This window comes from Cinclus cinclus, chromosome 1 (assembly GCF_963662255.1).
Source record: "Cinclus cinclus chromosome 1, bCinCin1.1, whole genome shotgun sequence".
Classification (NCBI taxonomy): Eukaryota; Metazoa; Chordata; class Aves; order Passeriformes; family Cinclidae; genus Cinclus; species Cinclus cinclus.
The window spans coordinates 31,666,893-31,685,944 of NC_085046.1; the positions used below are offsets into that span (position 1 = coordinate 31,666,893).

The window sequence follows — 19,052 nt, forward strand, 5'->3', positions numbered from 1 at the left end:
CTTGTCCACTTCCTCTATTCTTGGTCTGCACTGCCACGCTGGTTACCTGGAAGAAGTCTTGGCACGTCACACCACAGGTGCAGAGTGTGCCAGTACCCACCAGCACCGAGTGCTGGTACCCCCCAGCACTGCCTCCCAGCTCGTGGTGCCCCAGCTCTGACAGCTACACGTGATGCCAGTGCAAACCAACTCTCCAAAACAACCGCTTGGTTCCCTGAGCTCCAAAAAACAGCAAAAAGCATCAGTTCTCAGGCTTACTTCACTAACAACCCAAACCGAACATAGACAGCTGGAGATAAAATGTTATAAAAACACTACACAGCAAAAAAACCTTCTACGGAGTGTGGGTAATGCCATACGGTAAGAAATGAGTTCTGTATAAAAAGTCCTGACAAGAACAGCCATAGAAACAGTTAACAACTCTTACAGCCAAATGGAAAACTGCTGATAATCAACTGAATTTATAGGGGAAGGGGAAGAGGTATCTCTTATTGTTTACTCTGCAGCCCGCAAAATAAAAGCGGGCAAGGAAAATCCCGCACAAAAACTACCCCCACACAGACCTCATTTGTTTCTCCCCCTCAGGTTGCTTCAAGTAGCTGATGCTTGGGCACAACAGAGTGAATCAGTGTTTTTAATGCTTTTCTAGTAGGAAGAAAGAAAAAAAAAGCCAAATTTACAGGACAAAATAAATAATCCTTAATTCTCATTTCAGATCAATGTGGTTGGGGGAAAAAGCAGTAGTTTTCTACTTACAGGGTGTGGACAGGAGGAAATGGTCATTATTTTCTTTACAGTAAATGCAGGTAGCAATACAGACTGAGCCACTGGAGTGGCTTGTGCTGCAAGAGGTGCTGCAGTCTCTGCCTACCCCCCTCCTCACACTGAAATTTCATGGGTTTAAGCAATCTTTTCACACTATATTTTTCACATCTGATTCCTAAAAGTACCTCACAAACAGCAGTAAGTCCATTCAAATAAAGCTTATTGAATGGACATTCTATGCCATCTTTTTCTTTAAAATTTTGGATGCGTATACTCATGCAATTATATATCTCAATGTACTTTTTCCTAAAAAATAGTTCTGACAAGTACAAAACCAAAGGGTCACACTTCCTACCTAAAGTGAAGGTATTCTGAATTTCTTTCAAAAACAAACTCAGGGTCAGTTAACTGACAAAGGTATTTATATCACTTCTATTAAAAGGCATTTAATTTCTAGGATATATTACAAGGCACGCTGATGGGACAGTTACTACTACATTTTGTCAAATCAAGCCATTAGCTTGTGAAACAACCAGTTCATCTTGAACTTACCTGGCAAAAGAAAAGAGAAGGGTTTCAAATACTGACTTGTTAGGAAACATCACCACTTGTTATTTCTACACACTGATCTGGTCAGCACAATACTTGAAGAGGAAATGTTTTTGCTCCAATTTCAGCCCCAATTCAGCAATTCAAGCAGACAAAACTTGGCTAAACCACAGGCAAGCTGCAGCAATACTTCTCTTTGTGTTGACTCATTTAATCCCAGACCCAGATTTAAAAGCAGTCTGTACTACCACTCAGAATAAGGATTTTCCATAAAAATTAGACAAAGAAAATTTTTTCTCAAAGCTCATGCAAGACATAATAGTTGGCTCCTAACTACACTTTTACCCTTTCATCTTGCACACATAACCCAGCAAAGCAGCCGCTTTGGGGAGGTGCATTATCTCAGCATTCAGAATGAAAATATGACTCTTGGATTACCTCAGAGATCCCTCTGTGCTGATGATCAAATTTCCTACCACTGCCTGCAAAACACGGGGTTTGTTTACTACCTCTGCCTGGGGCCAGCTCAGCCATGTAGCTCCGTGCCCAAAGCTGCCAGCCCAAGGAGCGGGCACCGAGCTGCGTGCGCTCTGCTTGCAGGAGTAACTCCAACACTCTGAAAGAATCTGCACCTTTGTGAACACCCTGACAGCTCAGCAAACACAGCCAGAAGACTTGTATGGGCACATCCAAGCCATGTCCTGCGGAACAGGACAGCTGTGCAGAGTAAGGCCAGCTGTGGTTCCTGTGTTTTGGTGGATTACCTGGATAGTAGGCACTCACCTGTTATCGTTTGCTTTAGGATTTTAGCCCAACAATTCTTCACATCACTAATTAGACTAAATGGTTATATTCATAATTTGCGAACTCTGAGTGGACCATAAAGGTATTCTAAAAAGAAAATGCTGAAGATTCTGCCATTAACATACTAATGTTGAATTCTTCATTAAAAAAAACTTTCATTTTTTCAGGTGTTGTTAATAGAAAAGGCTGTAAAGATTTTTTTTTTTAAATAAAGAATTAAATACTGCTTTAAATCTAATGGGAAGTTTTAGTGTCCTTTTGAAAAATGGGCCTATCTTTGTGGCTTGTAACATTTATGGTTGGGTTGGTTTTATGTTTGGGTCCCCTCCTTTTTGGGGTGAGATGGAGGTGTATGTTGTTTTGTTTTTTTTCCTAAATGCCACATTTTCTCTTTTCCTTCTCCTCTGGGCAGGGGTCTCTATTCCTTGAACAACTGTACTATGCAGCTGATTTTTTTTGAGCAAACTTTTTCAAGCTATGGTCACCTGTCATTTATTCTCTCACCACACAACCAAAGTTAGTTGTGCAACTGAGTTAGTTGCAACTAACCGGGATGTGGATAAAAGAGAAAACACTTATGAGGTGCATGAAAGATTGGAAATAAGCACCTTTAAAAGCAAAAGGATTTCTAAGCATGCAAAAATATTGTGCTTTCTTAATATCTTTAATGGGACACAGCACTCAGGTTTTATCTTTATTCTCCCCACACCTCATTTTCCTCAGCCACCAAAATAGCCAAAGGCGACTTCCCCCCATCACCTGCTTTCCTAGTGCCCACAGGGCCCTGCTTCTTGAAGTAGTCACTACTTCCATGACAAGCTAGCTATGAAAATCTACATCAGCTGTAAAAAGCAGCCCCAGACTGAAATTTGCATAGGGTTCCCCAGCAGAACTTGGCCATGTAAGGGGCTAGGGTACAGTAGATCACCAAGAAGTAACTCTTTTCTACTTTTTTTTCCTCCTGAATTTCCAGTGAATTCTGCTCCCTTTAAGGAGTCCAAGCAGCAAAAAGGAATGGTGAAGGATACTTCAGAGCAATTTCTGAAGCAAAAAAAAAAAAAAAAAAAAAAAAAAAGTACCAGGACTGCAGTAATCAAAAACCCAACAAGATACTTTGCTCTGAGCAGCTGCTGGATAAAGCTTCAGTGTTTTTATTTTGCACGTCTTCCCTACTACCATCTCTTACTCGGCAGGAGTTTACAAACCAGTTAGAAATCCAATGGAAATAAGTGACACATAGCACATACTATGTAAAATTTTGGCAACTTTTTTTGGGTATGGGAGGTATGGCACCAGATTAGATTTCATCTAACAATAACTCAGTGATTCACCCTTCTGAGACTGAAATATCCAAATAAAATTAGCAGCACTTATAGACAAATTCAGTAGCCACCATGCTGCCTAGACCAACTGCTCAACCACGAGCCTGTGTGTGCAGAGAACATCTGAAATGCTTCCCAGATTCCTTACACCACAGCCATAGACAGGGTGCCCAACCTATTTTGGTCTCTTTCAGGTCACACTTAAGTGAAACTACAGTTGTTCATACTCAGTTTGTGTTCACTGTACACCCCAGATTAAAAAAAACTCAGTTCTGGTTGAGGACAAGGGGGGGACTGGAGGGGAAGCAAGGTAGCAAGAGTTGCTCCTCCTATTCATTTATAACATTTAATTGCAAGACTCTGAGACACAATCTCAGCATTTGCTACTCTTTCTTTTTTTTTTTTTTTTTCTATCAAATAGCAGATGTAAAACATCCAGGTTGAGAACAAGGTGCTTCAGAACTTAAACTGAGCATGGTATTAGGGTAGTTCAGGAACCCATCCCACGTCACCACCACCTCGCTGTTTCACCCCACACTTAAAGAAAAGCCTGTTCACCGCCTCTCTAGGGCTACTTCACAAAAACTGACACTAACAAGTTAATGTCCAATTCCTAAAAGGACCTCAGTAAACAAAGATTCCTGTGGGGTCTAAAAAAATGGAAACACAAACACTTATGCCACTGAAAACACCGTCTAATTTCAGAAAGCTTATATGGTACAACTAGCATAAGTGAAATATCTTCTTAGTCCTGTTTTAAGTGTATATGTGAACTTCAGCTACCATACTGGCTCCCTGACATTTTCAATTCTCTTCCACGATATAAAAGGATAGCAACAAGGGCAAACTACTTAATTTAGGCAACTGTATATATAATAATATCTAAAAATATTAATAGCCCCAGTGCTTCAGGGAACAAAATAAACTGTAAGTAAAATTAACAAATGCACAAACGAAATCAACACTTCCAAATGTACAGCCACAGGCTTCAGACTCTTTCCAGTGTTTAGAGCCACTCAAAGTATTTAGAGTGTGTCTGTGTGTGTGTGCACATGCACACACGGCTTTCACTCTGCATCTGTACTGACTGAAACTTCCATTTTTACTACTGTTTTTCAGAAACACATATATTAATCAACATTGCAAGAGAACATCTTACATTGACATAATAGAGCATTTGAAAGATACTATGCTCATCATCTTATGTTCCAGCAAAGACTAACAATGACCTGCAGTTAATTTACACACATGACAAAAGACTTTTTTTTTTCAATTAAAAAAATTTCTACCTTTCAATCTCAAGACAAATCAAGAAAAAATTTTGAGGTACTGGAAAGACAAATTGTTTCTGTTAAATCTTCTAGACTACACTAACAGGAAAAAAGTAGAATACTCCACCAGTTTTACATCGGAAATGCCAAGTTTACTGTACATTTCATATTAGCTTTAAAATGAATATGTTCTTCTACCTCAATAGCTTTGGTACAATAAGCCTTATTAACACAAGTTTAAAACAATCTTTCAGAGTATAAATTGATGCATGCTGTAGCCAAGACTGCACATATAGTAATTTTCACTTGGATGCTCTAGTCATTATTTCACTAGTACACTTTGTTGAGCTAATAGAATACCAGCAAGAAGAGCACTCAAGTGCTGTCCCTTACTAATGGCAATTCCACGTGGCCTTAAACTGATTAAGTGACCTAAATCAGAGGAGATATAACAGCTTCACCAGAGGAGTGCTAGAACCCGTGGGGTTTGCAGTCACCGCCAAACAGCTTCCCTTCCTTTCTCTTGCCCTGTCAAAACCCAAAAGTCATCAAAAGTGACTTCTCTGCAGTTTGACTTATTATTTTTATTCTAAATGTCAACAGGTGCAGTAATTTTTTTTAAATGCCATTGCTTCTTCTATATTTCTGTTACTTGTTCCTTCTGTTACTTGCAAAGAGAAACAAATTTGGTGTATGGTTTTCAAACATTATTTTCACTTTTTTAAAGTAATTTTTTCTGAAGAATTCTCCTCCACAAATTTAATGCTATTCAATTGCACAAAGATTTTGTGGAAAGAACAGCACCAAATGAAATTATTTCATAGCCGTACTTTCAGAAAAATGTAACATTATTTAGAAGACCTGCACGTTCTCCCTTCAAAAAATTCTATACCCTTGACATATAGAATGCACCTCCTTCAGCTGGTACACAGAACTGAAGAGACACATCTTGCACACATACACAGTATTTTTTCATTAAAGTGTGATATAAAGACTGGTTACTGAAAAAAATTACTTTTTAATTGACATGCTTTATAAGAAGTTGAATTTATGCATTTATGCAGTAATAACCATGAAAATTTTTCTTTTTTCTTGAGCAAAAAGTTTGGTCATGATAAGTATATCTACACCAGTAAATCAGTAAATAATTTGTACTGCCATAGTTAAAGAATTACAGATTGTGTGTAAAGAATATTTTGCAATATTTTATATTTACTTAATAGATATGCTGTTAATTATATCTTGCATTAAACTTCATTTTTAAGAATTACCAAAACAATCTTCTGTGCTTTTGTCATAGCAGCTTTGATTAGTGCACACAGGCTTACATAGTATAATATATGAAAGCAATCCCTGAGCTTTCATACCAGGGCTTGATTAAAGCCTTAGAGTATCATTTCATTCTGTTCAACTGGAAAAGTCAACAACTAAAATTCAATTGTTCACTGACTTTAAATTATGCAACATTTCAATTCCACAATTTCTCTCAAAGGGAAGTTATGCTGAAAAATTATTTGTATATAAGAGGTGCAAGTGTATTTTCTTTATCAACCTTTACAGTTAATAGATAATAATTCCCCCCACATTAGTAATACTACTTAAAAGTCCGCCCTGACTTTAGGTAGAGGTGTATAGAGCAATTATGGGATAAATACTATAAATCTTTAAAATAATTTCATTTTTTAAATTTTCTTTTTCACAGAAAAGGGGATATAACACCAGTATTGAGGATGAATATCACAGACAGCACTGACTTTTTCACTGTCACTGTAGATTTGAATACACTGTAGTGACCAGACAACAAAAAACAGTTTACATTTCTGCACTGGAAAATATACACTCTTTACATAGCATTTAACACTGACATGATTTTCGTTCACTTCATATGAAAATAAATAAAGTTGTAATTTTGGATTAGTTACTTTTAAAGAAGAGAAAAGGCTTATATCATGCTACAGCTAATCAGTTAAATCATAAGTATAATTTATAAGTTAATCATCATTAATGTCGAGATTATTTACATTTAGTAAGTTGCAGTTTTCAAAGAGACAGCATTTTGCTAGATATTTAAATTAAGATTATGAACAAAGTTCATATGAATGAAGATGGTAATTTTGACCACATTTAATAAATTATTTAGCAGATAATTAGTCTGAATTTAGTTTGTATACAGATGTGCAAGCTTATTATCACACCAAGACAGTAATTACTACCTTATTTTTACAATCATATGGTACTGATTTATAAACAGAGATATCTAAATTAGGTGGTACTTGCCCCCACAAATAGCTGCTTTTACCTGAGAGCACAGTTCAGTATAGTTTTAATATGCATTTTATAGCTTCTAAATTCAGCCATTCTATCTGCATATAGATATACCAAACAACTGAGGATTTAAGAACATTTTTAAAAGAGCTGGAGAAAGTTAAAATAGCAAATTAAAAAAAAATTAAGGAAGACTGTGGTGTTGTAAGATATTTAACCACAGATATAAGTCATCCTTCTCTGGGGGTTACTAACCACTTTTTGCCAACATTACTGGTTGTGTGTCTTCCTTACTCCCCACCATCATTCCCCAAAATTTCAGCTTATTTCAAGTTATGCTGGCACCAGTTTCATGCCTAGTGCTGGGCTATTGTGAGACAAAATTGCCAGTCACAACCAGAACTGGATCTACCAAAAGCCCCAAAACAAAGCAATCACTCCCTCCCTCTCCTCCCACAAACCTCAAAGACGTGCTGTAATACTTCACAACCACATACACGCTTTACACAAAGAGCAAGGGAAGTTCACAGGGCTGAATGTTAGAGGGAAAAGAGGTCAGGACACCTCCTCAACCCCCCCAAACCAGGCCAAGCTCTCCTTATCTTGTCCCAGTCTCAACAGGTGGGTGACACACCACAGCCACCTCCGGAAAACCATCACTGCTCAAACACCTTTTGTTCCCCTGGAATTTGCAGGCTTTCAATATGGTAAAACACGATTTGGACAGACTTTTCCATGCTGTGCCCTTTTTATTTTCCTTTCCTCCCACCCAAAGTGATGCATCTGGTGGCACAAGTGAGAGCTAAGTCAAAGAGAGGCTTTCTGGAATACAAAATCACGTGTGATTTCCACCAGCAGCCTCTAGCTTAAAAAGTTACTCTTAACTTCAACTTCCATTTGAAAAAAAACATTTTTTGAAGTGCTCCAGCACCAAACAGAGCACTGTTATACACCAGGAGACTGACATAACCACATGTGTGGTGCTGCATCTGAACAGAAGTCTCAGTTTCGTGTTAAGATGCTGAGCTTAGCGTGTGCAAAACTGGTACCAGTCATACTGGGTGACCTGTGTGGATCAGGTGACGTGAGCCCAAGGGCCAGGAAGAAAAGCAATATATATTAGCTGATTATTTGCCACAGAGAGGCAGGAAAAATCCAACTGCAGCTGGCAAATGCAATTCTGTGATTTTAGTGAAGCTGGTTGAATATATAAATGTAGAGCAATCCTTATAATTTCAATACTTCAGTTAATGACAAGTCTTCAGACTGTTTTCCTAAGATCACTTTCAAGAAAAAATGGGTAAACTTAAACTATGAGGTTAAGCACAATTCTGTTCATGCTTTGAGTTCAATTGAACAACTGCCATAAAGCCCAGTTGCCCAAAGGGTCTGTACACCACTTTTATCTAAAGCTTGCCATTCTATGTTAAATGCTGAATTTGGGACATGTTTACGTGTCAATAATCACTTCTTGTTTAAGAACAGCCAGTGCAAAAGAATGGGTACAAATTACATTATTTATAAAAATTCTCTCTCAAGTACATGACAGGAAAAATGAAAATTTCTAAATAGAAGTAAATAATACCCTCTAAATAAGTACAATAAACAGCAACCCAGAACAAAGCACCAAATAGAACAAGAGCTCACCATTTGCTATTAGGACTCAGATCATCACTGAAGAAACAATCTCAGCATTTAATAAAGGAATGATCCTCTACCTTTTGACTATTACAACTATTGCAACAATGTGGGGTGTTTGTTTGCTTTAGGGGGTGGATTTTTTTTTAAAGTATTTTAGCAGAATAATCATTGATGTATCTTCAGATGACCTAGTATTAGGAGTACAAGAACAATTTTACACCACTCATACTGACTTCCAGAATTAAACTCTGAAAAGAAATTTAATAATTAGTAAACAGTATTTTTGAATTAAAAAAAAAAAAACAACAATAAGAGTGGTCCATTCCTCATTTATTTCTCATCCTATGTCAAAAGTTTCTGCTCAGATAGAAAATTCATACAAACATGTAACAAACAAGTCCTGAGATCCTGCAGCACTTCCCTCAGGTCAATAGTAGTGCCTCCTGGTTAGCAGTGGCAGTTTTTAACACTTTTGGTTAGCATAACACCAAGTTATGCTGCTGCCCAGCACCATCACTTAGAACTCAAATAATCGAGCTGCTATTGACACAAGCCTCACGGTGTGAGAGCTCTTGCTGCTGATCAGCAGCAGCACCCACTGTGATCGATACTGCCAAGAGACACTTGGCACCCAATCCCTCTCGTCTGGCCCTGGTGAACAGCTCCCTCTGTACACCAGAGCACTGGTTTTCCACCAAGAAAGACGTGGTTCATTCAGGAATCCTCTTGCCTCGGCAGGATAGACCCTTGTGCTCTCTGCAGCATAGGAGCACACAAATCTAACAAACCAGTAGCTCAATGGCGCAAGCTGGTGTACAGTTAGCAAAGTCATTTGAAAAATTGTTTCTAAATTAGCAGCAATAGTCCAAGATAGACTTTTTCCCTAGCTGTCATCTGCATAAGTTTGCCACCAAAAAATCAAAGTATGTATATCAGAATTCATATTTAGAAATATATAAGACTTACATTATAAATATAATCTATTGTCATGGATCAAACTACCTAAATTCCTCTACCATCCCACAAATTATGTTTTCTAAGCACTGTCCTAAAGAGACTCTTCCTTGAAATTTTTACTTTAGATGTAGGAGGAAAAATTAAGCTATTCTTCCATGATAGTCAGGAGGCCACCACCACAAAGAATTTCCCCAATGCGTATAAACCAAATAATTCACTTTAGCACCACAAATAAATTTCTGGATTATCTGTTCTGTAACTCTTTTAAAACTGCTGTTTAAAAAACCCAAGCAAACAAACAAGCTGAGTCTTTTGCCCTTGCTAGAAATATGCATTTTGTCAACTCTGTTTCCCAAGAGTCTCCTCGCAGCACACTCAGGGTTCAGGATTCCCTCTCACAGCAGGGGACAAGGGGCAGAGAGAGTGCAGGATCAGACCCTAGGATCAAAGTTGTGTGGAGCACCTGCACAACTCACCTGAGGCAGAGATTCCTCCACTCCTCCCCTTTCTCATAGCCAGCCCTCCTGCCCTGATAATTCCTAGAAAATTAGAGCCCAACCTTGATCAATGCATGCCAGATATTTCATTAATAAGTCCAAATCCAAGACCAACAAGCTGTTACTCTGCCTCTGACTGCTCTTTAATATGAAATTTCAGGAAAATAAGTAACTGCAAACCCAACTAATAACTTAAGCTTATTATTTTTTTCAACAGAAATTTTTGTTCATACACACTAGAGCTCCCTTCATTGGGAATTTTGATTTCTGCATTACAATTTTTAAGGCTCTGTTAAGGTGAAGAGAGCTCTACTTTTGAGGGAAAACATATAGAAACTGCACATTTAACATTTTAAAATTAAAAAACAATTTATCAAAACAAAGCACTGCTATTTCCAAGAGGAAAAATGTATTGGACACATGGTGTAGACTACATATTTTAAAATAACATTCTTAAAGTTCAGCTGAGCATGAAAGTTAATCTTTCAAAACTGAACATTCAGCTCCAGTTGTGTTCAAGGGTATTGGTACTAGGGGAAAAAAAAAAAAAAAAAAAAAAATCAACCTTACTATTTTTATAAATTCTCCAGATATTTTTAGCTGGTCCCTTCTTAAACTGCAAATTATTTTATGGTAATACAATCTTTTAAAATTCATATGTGGATATATATACACACACACAAGAGACACATATACATACGCATTCTGTTTGAAACTACTGATTGGTGAGAAATAATACAGAGCCTACAGTCACAAGATAATCAAGACACTAAAAAAATTAAAATGGAGTAAAGCCCTTCCCAGCTGAAGATCTTCTATTTCAAGACAGTTTCATTTCTGTACTTAGTCCCATACTCAAGAAGAGTTGGATCCCTCTTTGACTCATTATCTACGCTTGTATCCAAATTTTAACTTAATTAAAAGCACAGAATACATCATTTTGCATGTCAGTGGCAGTTTTCCATTCTTTCAGACCTGCAAAAGGACAATTTGAGTAGATGCTGGCTCCCCTGCACCATGAAGACACAGGCTATAGGGGAAGCACATGGCTGCTGAGGCTACCTTGAACTGGAGACCTTTTACACTGTAGGTTCCTCTTGTGCCAGCTCTCACAACAATACAAGACAGCAAAATAGCAATTAATATTATAATTTTTCACTTTGAAATGTCAATGCACTTGCAGGAAAAAAAATGGAAACCCACCATTTTTGGCACCACTCTTTTACTGCCATTACACATACAGTACTTTAATGTTTACTAGGGTCAACATTAGGGTAGCACACTTTATTTGCTGAGTATCCCATGACATACATCAGCATTTCCTTCTTGCTTAAATATATGCATCCTTGAAAACACACTCACAAGCCAACTTTGCAGATCTGTGTCAGGAGCAAAACCAGGAGGCAATACAAAATTACCAATTTTTGATACTTACCACCAACACACAGGAGCTCTTGCTCCCACACCGAAATTTTTCAAAGCCAAATTATATATTCCAGTTGATGACAAGGAACAACTGTCACTGAAGTATCCAGATGGACAGACATGCCCAGAGAGGTTGAATAGCACCAGTAAGCACTGGTCTAACTGGTCTCCCCAGCATACCCCCAGCACAGAGACAGGGAGATTTTTGAATGGCACATTCAAGTTTTTTTCCTCATTTGGGCAGCAGAGGTAACATTCACCCAGCAAAGATGAAGGGTGAAAAAGCATTCAAATGCCTACATTTGACATGCCCAGGAAAAACAAAAAACAAAGAAAAAAGTATGGCAGCCTCAGACTAAAACTATAAAATAATGCTCGCGTATTTGATTCCGTCGTGTTTCTAGACAAAATAAGGGGAAGTTACGGTTTTATCTTAGCTCTCAAGAGTAATTAGCACATAACTACATAATTCTATATTCTGCATCATTAGAGATGAAGAATGGACTGATGTGGAGATAGACATTTTGCATATGAAAATAAAACTGCTTTGAAAGAGAATGGTCTTGAAGCACTTTGGAACTACATAAAGCACCTGGATATTGCTAAATCTATCAGATCTACCCAAACTTTCTAATCCACCCCTCTCCAGATATAAAACATGTAGTCGTCATCCATAGTTAGATTTTAGAGCATTCAACTTTTCTACATGCTCTCCATCCGTTTATTGATTCTGAATAATCTAATTCCAATCATAATTTTTTTCTCTTAAATTACAAGAAAAAAGGTCCTACATCAATATTGTCCTGTGCCTATCTCTCTGGACTCATACAGGGATGAAATCACCAAAAGAAAGAGTGTCTTTAGCTGTGGTCCATGCCACTATCTATTTTTTACCAAAATCCCAGGACAATAAAATACTAAAAGATAAGATGACCCTAAAGAGAGGAACAGGTTTAAGGAGTTAAGAACCTTTTTTGTGAGGCTCCCTGAAGGACTAACCCTGCCCCATGGCTAAGCATTAGGTGTATTTTAAAACTGTCTGGGTCCCTCTCTCACAGGCATCATGGGAAGCATCACATTTTCTGTTAGGTGGGTAAATCTCAGGCCATTTAAATTTTTTTCAGGTCAAAACTAAGCATTTGAAGTTCACCCAGTAGCTAGCCAGAAGCCATAAAAGGACTCCAGCACTGTAGAGTCCTATGCTCTGCACTTAAAAGAGCCAGTGAAATGAACACAGCCCCATTTTGCAAAAATACCACTTTCAAGGTCTCAAAAATGTGGAAAATGTTTTTACCCCATGCTTGAAAGGAAAAAAGGGAGAAACAAAAAAAAAAAAAAAAAAACTTAAACATTTCCTGATCATATTTTTACTACCCTTGAATTACACTTCCAAAATGTTAGTTTTTTTATTCCACCCCTTTTAAATTTACCGTATCTCTGCACAATTTAAAGTCCACTACAAGTATATTTCTCAGGGTACCTTCTGTAAAGGGAAGTTAGCAAAATGAGAACAGGACCAACCTTTCAGGACACACATTTACAGCTGTGTTTCATGTGTTCCAGCTCATTTTTTAAAACTTCAGCAAGAAGGGATTTTTTTTTTAATTAATGATCAAACAGTATAAGGAACTATAAAAACTAAATTTTCCACAATGTAACAGTTAAGAAGGTTGGTGAAGATTATCTGGTTTTGTCATAACTCACTGTCTGTATGGGAATAGTCACAACTAGTGTTTCCACTCTAATTGTAAAATTTCAAAGATTAAAACAAAAAAATCTTCTCTTCACATCTGCAAAAACAAAGGTGGAAACAGAATAAAAACTTTAAATCTCTATGGGAAGTTTTGGCCCTTCACGCTCAAAAACACTAAGTTTACGCACAGAAAAGAGAACAAATACAGCTAAGAAATGGCATATTTTCTAACATGTCTTCTTTGAGCATATTTCTCCTACTTGGTATTTACAGAAGCAAAACTAAAAATCAATGCTACTTTATTTATTTTTTTGAAAACTATGACCATTGCAGCCACCACGCATACTTCAGCCTCAACAAAACCTTTTCCCACCATCTTACGCACACATGACACAAACCCTCATTATACTGAAAATTAGCAGCACAATCCAACTCCCATCTAATGGTCACCCATGGAACACGGGTGGTTGCATGAGGGGTCTTGGGGCCTGTTTTCCTCAAATTAGCCTTTTGAGAACCTCAGATCAGAGGTGAAGCCCAGTTGGGAGGCCATCGCTCCCCCCATGGAGCAGCATTACCTGCAGGATGCAGCTCTGTTACCTGCTTCTCCTCCTCCCTTCCCAAACAGATCCCACAGAAGAGACAAAGCGAATTTATTTTCTCAACAAAGAGCCCTTGGGAAAGGTGAGGGGAAAAAAAATGAATTAACCTTCCAATTGTAAAAACACCTTGCCATCACCACAACTGAGGTGCTTGTGAGCATTTTAGGTACCTGAGGGCCACGGGAGCAGTCGAGTGGATCAGGTCTGGGTGGGAAGCCCACCTGGACATGGAAGCCAGGCCAGGAGGCTGTGCCAGGCACATCCCCAGGTGCCCAGAGTTAGCACCTGCCCTCCCCCCTCATTACGCACAAGTGACATCAGGGCCATTTGAATAATCAGATTGCAGCCTACGTCGCCTTGTGAGATACCAGCTGCTCTTGGATTGAGGAGAGGTGGTGCCCAAAGCCTCGAACCACAAGTTCCACGTACGCCGTGGGCAGCCACCATCCTCCTCCTCCTCCCCACACTGCAGCTTTATCAGGAGAAAACTCATCTGAGCAGGGGAAGTGACTAACGGTGCTGCCCTGCCTTCCCTCGCAGAGCGTGACTCGCAGTCAAAATCATCACCATGCCCCCTCCAACTTTTGCATAAAGTGACCTAAACCCTTAAATACTGCAATAGCCTTCTTCCACACCAAGGGGTCTGAATGCAGAAATGCTGCATTCCTTTGGCATTCCCTTGAGATTTCAGTAGTAAGTTAAGAATCTACTCCTGAGCTCATTAAATGCTTCGCACCTCCCCCAAAACAATTTCCCCACACTTTCATCAAGAAAACCTTGACCAGGACTCTTTTTTCCAACCACAGCGTATCTCCTCATCTGTTTTTTAAATACTCCCAGGGAAGTGGTGGGGGGCAGAAAGCCACACATGGCTCTCTCCTTCCTTCCACAGCAGGTAGGAAAGCAATTTTGCAAACCTGGGTGTGCCCTCTTCAAATCAGAAGATCCAGCAAGGGCTGGAATGCAGTGACTACTGGGCCCAAGAATTTTGCCCTGAATAACAAGCCAGGCACACTCCATGTCTTCTAGATTCAGCTCGACTTTATGGCAACCCTAGCTGACACCACCTCTTGACCTTCCTTTATGTGACAAGGATATGGATTACCAAACCCTTACCCTTTCCTCCTGTGCACCTCAGCTGTCTCTGGAGAAGGATACCCACGAGCTACCTTTGTGAGTGATAATGTACGCACTCTGGTTAAAAGGAAAAAAAATAAATGAACCAACAAAAACCCCCATAAAAATCATGTTTGAGGAGGCTGTGAGGAAGAGAGCTAGGAGTACCCATGAAGCAGCCTCAAAGCAGCAGAGGTCAATACAATGTATTGAATAATTTCGTTGCACTACAGAACTTTTGCTCTTATGAACTAATCATTTGACCAAACTATTAATTGGACATTCATGCTGAAACTTGACGCATTCACTTTTTTTTTTAACTTTTTTTTTTTTAAGTGGCGTCACTTCTCCAGCCGTATCTCGCCCGCTGGAGAGCAGAGGGCTCTTTGGAAAGCGCTTCCCGTGCAAACACACTGGGTGGGCCTGGAGCGCAACACCCCCCCACCACACCCCATCTGCTCCTACACCTCTCCCTGGTGCAAAAAAAAAAAAGATACAAAGACCTCAAAAGTTACTTTGAAACCACCTTAACCACTTTTTACCAACAATAGTCAACATTTGAAAACCGTGCTTTTTACATGCAGCTAGCAACCCTAAATATGCGCCCAGTAAACAATGTTAAGGAAAACAAGGGGAAAAAAAAATAATTTTTTGACACCCTCCCCTCTCTTCCCCCCCCCCCAAAAAAAAAATTAGACATCTATAAAAGGAACAAGAGAGTCACTATTACATATGGAGGCCACTGAATGAATTTTAAGTGGCTTTCTATATTGGATTTCGGGAGAGGGGGAGTGGAAACAAAGGGGAAGGAAGTACAGTCAAGAGAAACACAATTTAATTTTCTGTTAAGCAGTAGTATAAATCTGAACTATATCTAATACATTCCAACATGATAATGCACGATGAAACAGTGTTTTAACAAATAAGGGCTTTGGGAAAAGCAATACGGGTATGCTCATACAATTACATTTGCAATTTTTTCAATACGCCTATGTGCAGGCAATGCATGCCTAGAAAAGTGCTTTAAGTTCAATGTAGAATTCTTTTCAACAAATTACAGACAGATAAATGTTTCTGATAATTGCTAATTCACCAAATAGGACACGGTACCCAATACAAAGAATGGACTTTTACACCCTTTCAGCTGGCAGCTGAAAGAACAGAAAAATACTTTTAATCTCATTAAGCAATGATTGAAAAAAAAAAAAAGAAGTTGGGGAAACACCAATGATTTTAAATTTACCTTTATATAAGTGTAATTAATTTCTTTTCCAAAGCATAGATAGAATGCTCTTTGTGCAATCTTAAGCTTAATAAGCATAACAGTAAATTTATTTATTAGACTAATAGGAAATAATCAATTTTATATGTCCCATGGAATTTTCTTATTAAATCTAAAAGTAGATTCCATCTACAACAGTATTTTTCTAGACAAAATATATGAAATGTAGGCTACTGTCATTCAAAACTATATGCATATTAAAGGAGAAAGAGCACATACACCACATTAATTTTCAGTGAAAAGTATCAAATAAATGTAACCATAAAAATTCACATGCAACGAATTTGTACAGAGAGGGGTTCCCCCTTCCCTTAACTAGAGCAAAAAACCTCCATACTTTCTCAAGTGAAGCTTTCTTTTAGCACTAAACAGATGATCAAACTTCTAATTCTCAAAATACCATTGCACAGTGCCCATTGAGACAGATAAATTATCTTTTCCAATCAACTATCTTAAAAAGACTGCAATTTTTAAAATAATCCTGAAATAGTAGAAGCCCCTTGTAATAAAGTTTCACAGACAGACATACTTCCCAGATTGAATAATGGAGTGCAGGAACAAGCATGTGGAAAGTTTGATCTATTTTTTTTTTTTTACTCTCTAGTGCATGCCAGGTTTTCTATCATATAAATATTTGTGAAAGAAGAAGGCTGAATTGCTCTAGGCAGCATAAAAATACTACTGCTTTATTCTAAATACTGCTTCTTTACATGAGGCCCAAGAAAATTACTGCCTTGCAAAAATTGTTTAGAAATTAAGGATGCATAAATCCTGCCCTTACTGGGAAGGAATCCTTCTCCTGATGCTTCGATAGAAGAGCTCAAAATAGCAATGATAAAATCCTCTCAAATAAAGATGAGAGTTCTAGTATGTGCCTGTAAAATGCTGCAGACTCCAACATGGCAGGATCAAAAAAATATAACCACCAGTATATTTACAAGGTGCTTTTTGTTGCTGAAGCAGAGCTCACGTGCTTGCCCGTTATACAGCGCACAACACCATACTTCATTTCCTGCTAGCACACAGATTTTAACTCTTCTCACAGAACTTGAAATTTTAAAATCTACACAATCATTTGCCATCAGACTACAATAATTTGCTTTTCACACAGAAAGGTGCCTCTTTTAAAAAAATAAATTAAATAGTACCACTGCTGCCTGGCCAAGATACTACGTTAGAAATACATGGGGTGATTCTAGAAAACCTCTCCGACCGCACTGAGTGCACGCCTGTGGGTTTAAGAAAGCGGTCCATTTATCTACAGGGAAGAGAAACACAAACCTAAGCATTTTTCAAATTGCTTCTCACTGGATAACTAAGGGCAAGGGGCGGTGCGGGGAGGGGGGGGGGGGGGGGCGGGGGGCTAGGGGGGGGGGTGTGGATAAAAATAAATTACCTTTGTCTTTTCGGGACCGAATGTTCAACTTCTATGAGTTTCCCATGCAGCTCCACTTTACCTGCCGTGACAAACAGAAAGGGGAAAATATTCGAGCGCGGCTGTGCGTCGCCGTCTCCAGGAGCGGGCTCGCAGGGGTGAGAGGCAGCAAACAGGAGCGCAACACGTTAGCCCATTCATCGGCAGCCCGGGCAGCGGCGGAGCGGGGCCGCGGCACAGCCCGAGAAGGCGGCACGGCCCGGGAAGAGCCCGGGAAGAGCCCGGGGCCGCGCCGCTGCCGCGGGGGAGCCGCGCTGCCCTCGGCGGGGCCCCTTCCCCCGCCCCGCGCTGCGAACAGCCCGCGAAACGTCGTGTGCGGGAGCCGGGCTCGGCCCCGTCTCGGGGAGGGGGAGCGGGGGCTCCGCCACCCCCCGCGCCGCCAACTTCGGGCGATTTTCTGCGCGGAAGCGTGCGGGAAGGGAGCCGAAGGGAGGCGTGGAGCGCAGCCCGAGCCCATCTCCTCCGAGGCAGCCGCTCCCGGCAGACCTGAGCCCATCTCCTCCGAGGCAGCCTCTCTCGGCAGACCTCCGCAAAGCCGCTTCACGCGAAAATGTGTTTTTTTTTTTTTTTTTTTTTTAAGCACCCAAAAACAGGATGTCGGGGCTAGGAGCCGGAGCTGCTGCTGGAGGCGGCGATGGGTGCGTGAGAGCAGCGAAGAGAAACCGAAATAAATAGCAGAGCAGCGCGGGGCGGGGGGGGTGCAGGCAGGGCTTCCCCCCTCCCGAGTTTGGAGCAATTCGGCGGCTCGCCCCCAGCCCCGCGGCCTAAGCCAAGCAGAAGGGAGCCTCAGCCCGCTGCGGGGGGAGGCGGCCCCTGCCAGGGGCTGCGGGGGAGTCCAGCTGTGCCCGGGGGGTGTGTGCAGCCGCTGCCCCGCGCAGGGCTCCGCGCCCGCAGCCCGCCTCCGCCTCACTGCACTCACCGCCCCCCAACCCCCCCCCCCCCCCCCACAATGCAGCGAGGGCCCCCGGCCGGGCAGGGCTGGCCGCGGGGCTTGGAAAAACATGGGAACCGCCGCGCCGCGGGTCCCCGGGCCCAGGCTCCCGCCCCTCCCCGGCCACTCCCGGGGGGCCGCCGCCGCGTAAGCCCCGCGCAAATGCTCCGCGGGAAGGCCGGGCGGCTCCGGCCGCGCTCGGAAAACAACAGTCCCCACCTCGCCGGGGGGCCGAGGGAACAGGGACCCCCCCGGCGCCCCTCAGCACGCCCCAGAACCGCGGCGCGGCCCAGGCCGGCGCTGCAGCCGCTCCGCGGGCGCGGGGGAGCGCGAGCGGCGGGAGCCGTCGGGGCTGCGGGGAGAGAGAGAGGGCGGGGGTGGTGCAAGGGGCCGCTCACCTGAAAGTGCCTCGATGGCCTTCATGGCCCAGCTCTCGTCGGGGCAGTCCACGAAGGCGTACCCCGTCTTCACCAGGAACTGGCCCGAGAAGGGTATCT

At 41.0% G+C, this 19,052-nt stretch overlaps 1 protein-coding gene across 3 annotated transcripts in view; it reads right to left on the reverse strand.

Moving 5' to 3' along the window:
• IGF2BP3 (insulin like growth factor 2 mRNA binding protein 3) overlaps positions 1–19,052 on the reverse strand; it is a 110,838-nt gene that overhangs the window by 91,015 nt on the left and 771 nt on the right. For all 3 annotated transcript variants that reach the window (XM_062495638.1, XM_062495630.1, XM_062495620.1), the window contains exons 1-2: positions 18,954–19,052; positions 17,586–17,646 (exon numbers count right to left, since the gene is read on the reverse strand). The exon at positions 18,954–19,052 is cut by the window's right edge and continues 771 nt beyond it. In XM_062495638.1, the coding sequence (XP_062351622.1) occupies positions 17,586–17,646; positions 18,954–19,052 (160 nt within the window). The remainder of the gene's footprint in view (positions 1–17,585; positions 17,647–18,953) is intronic.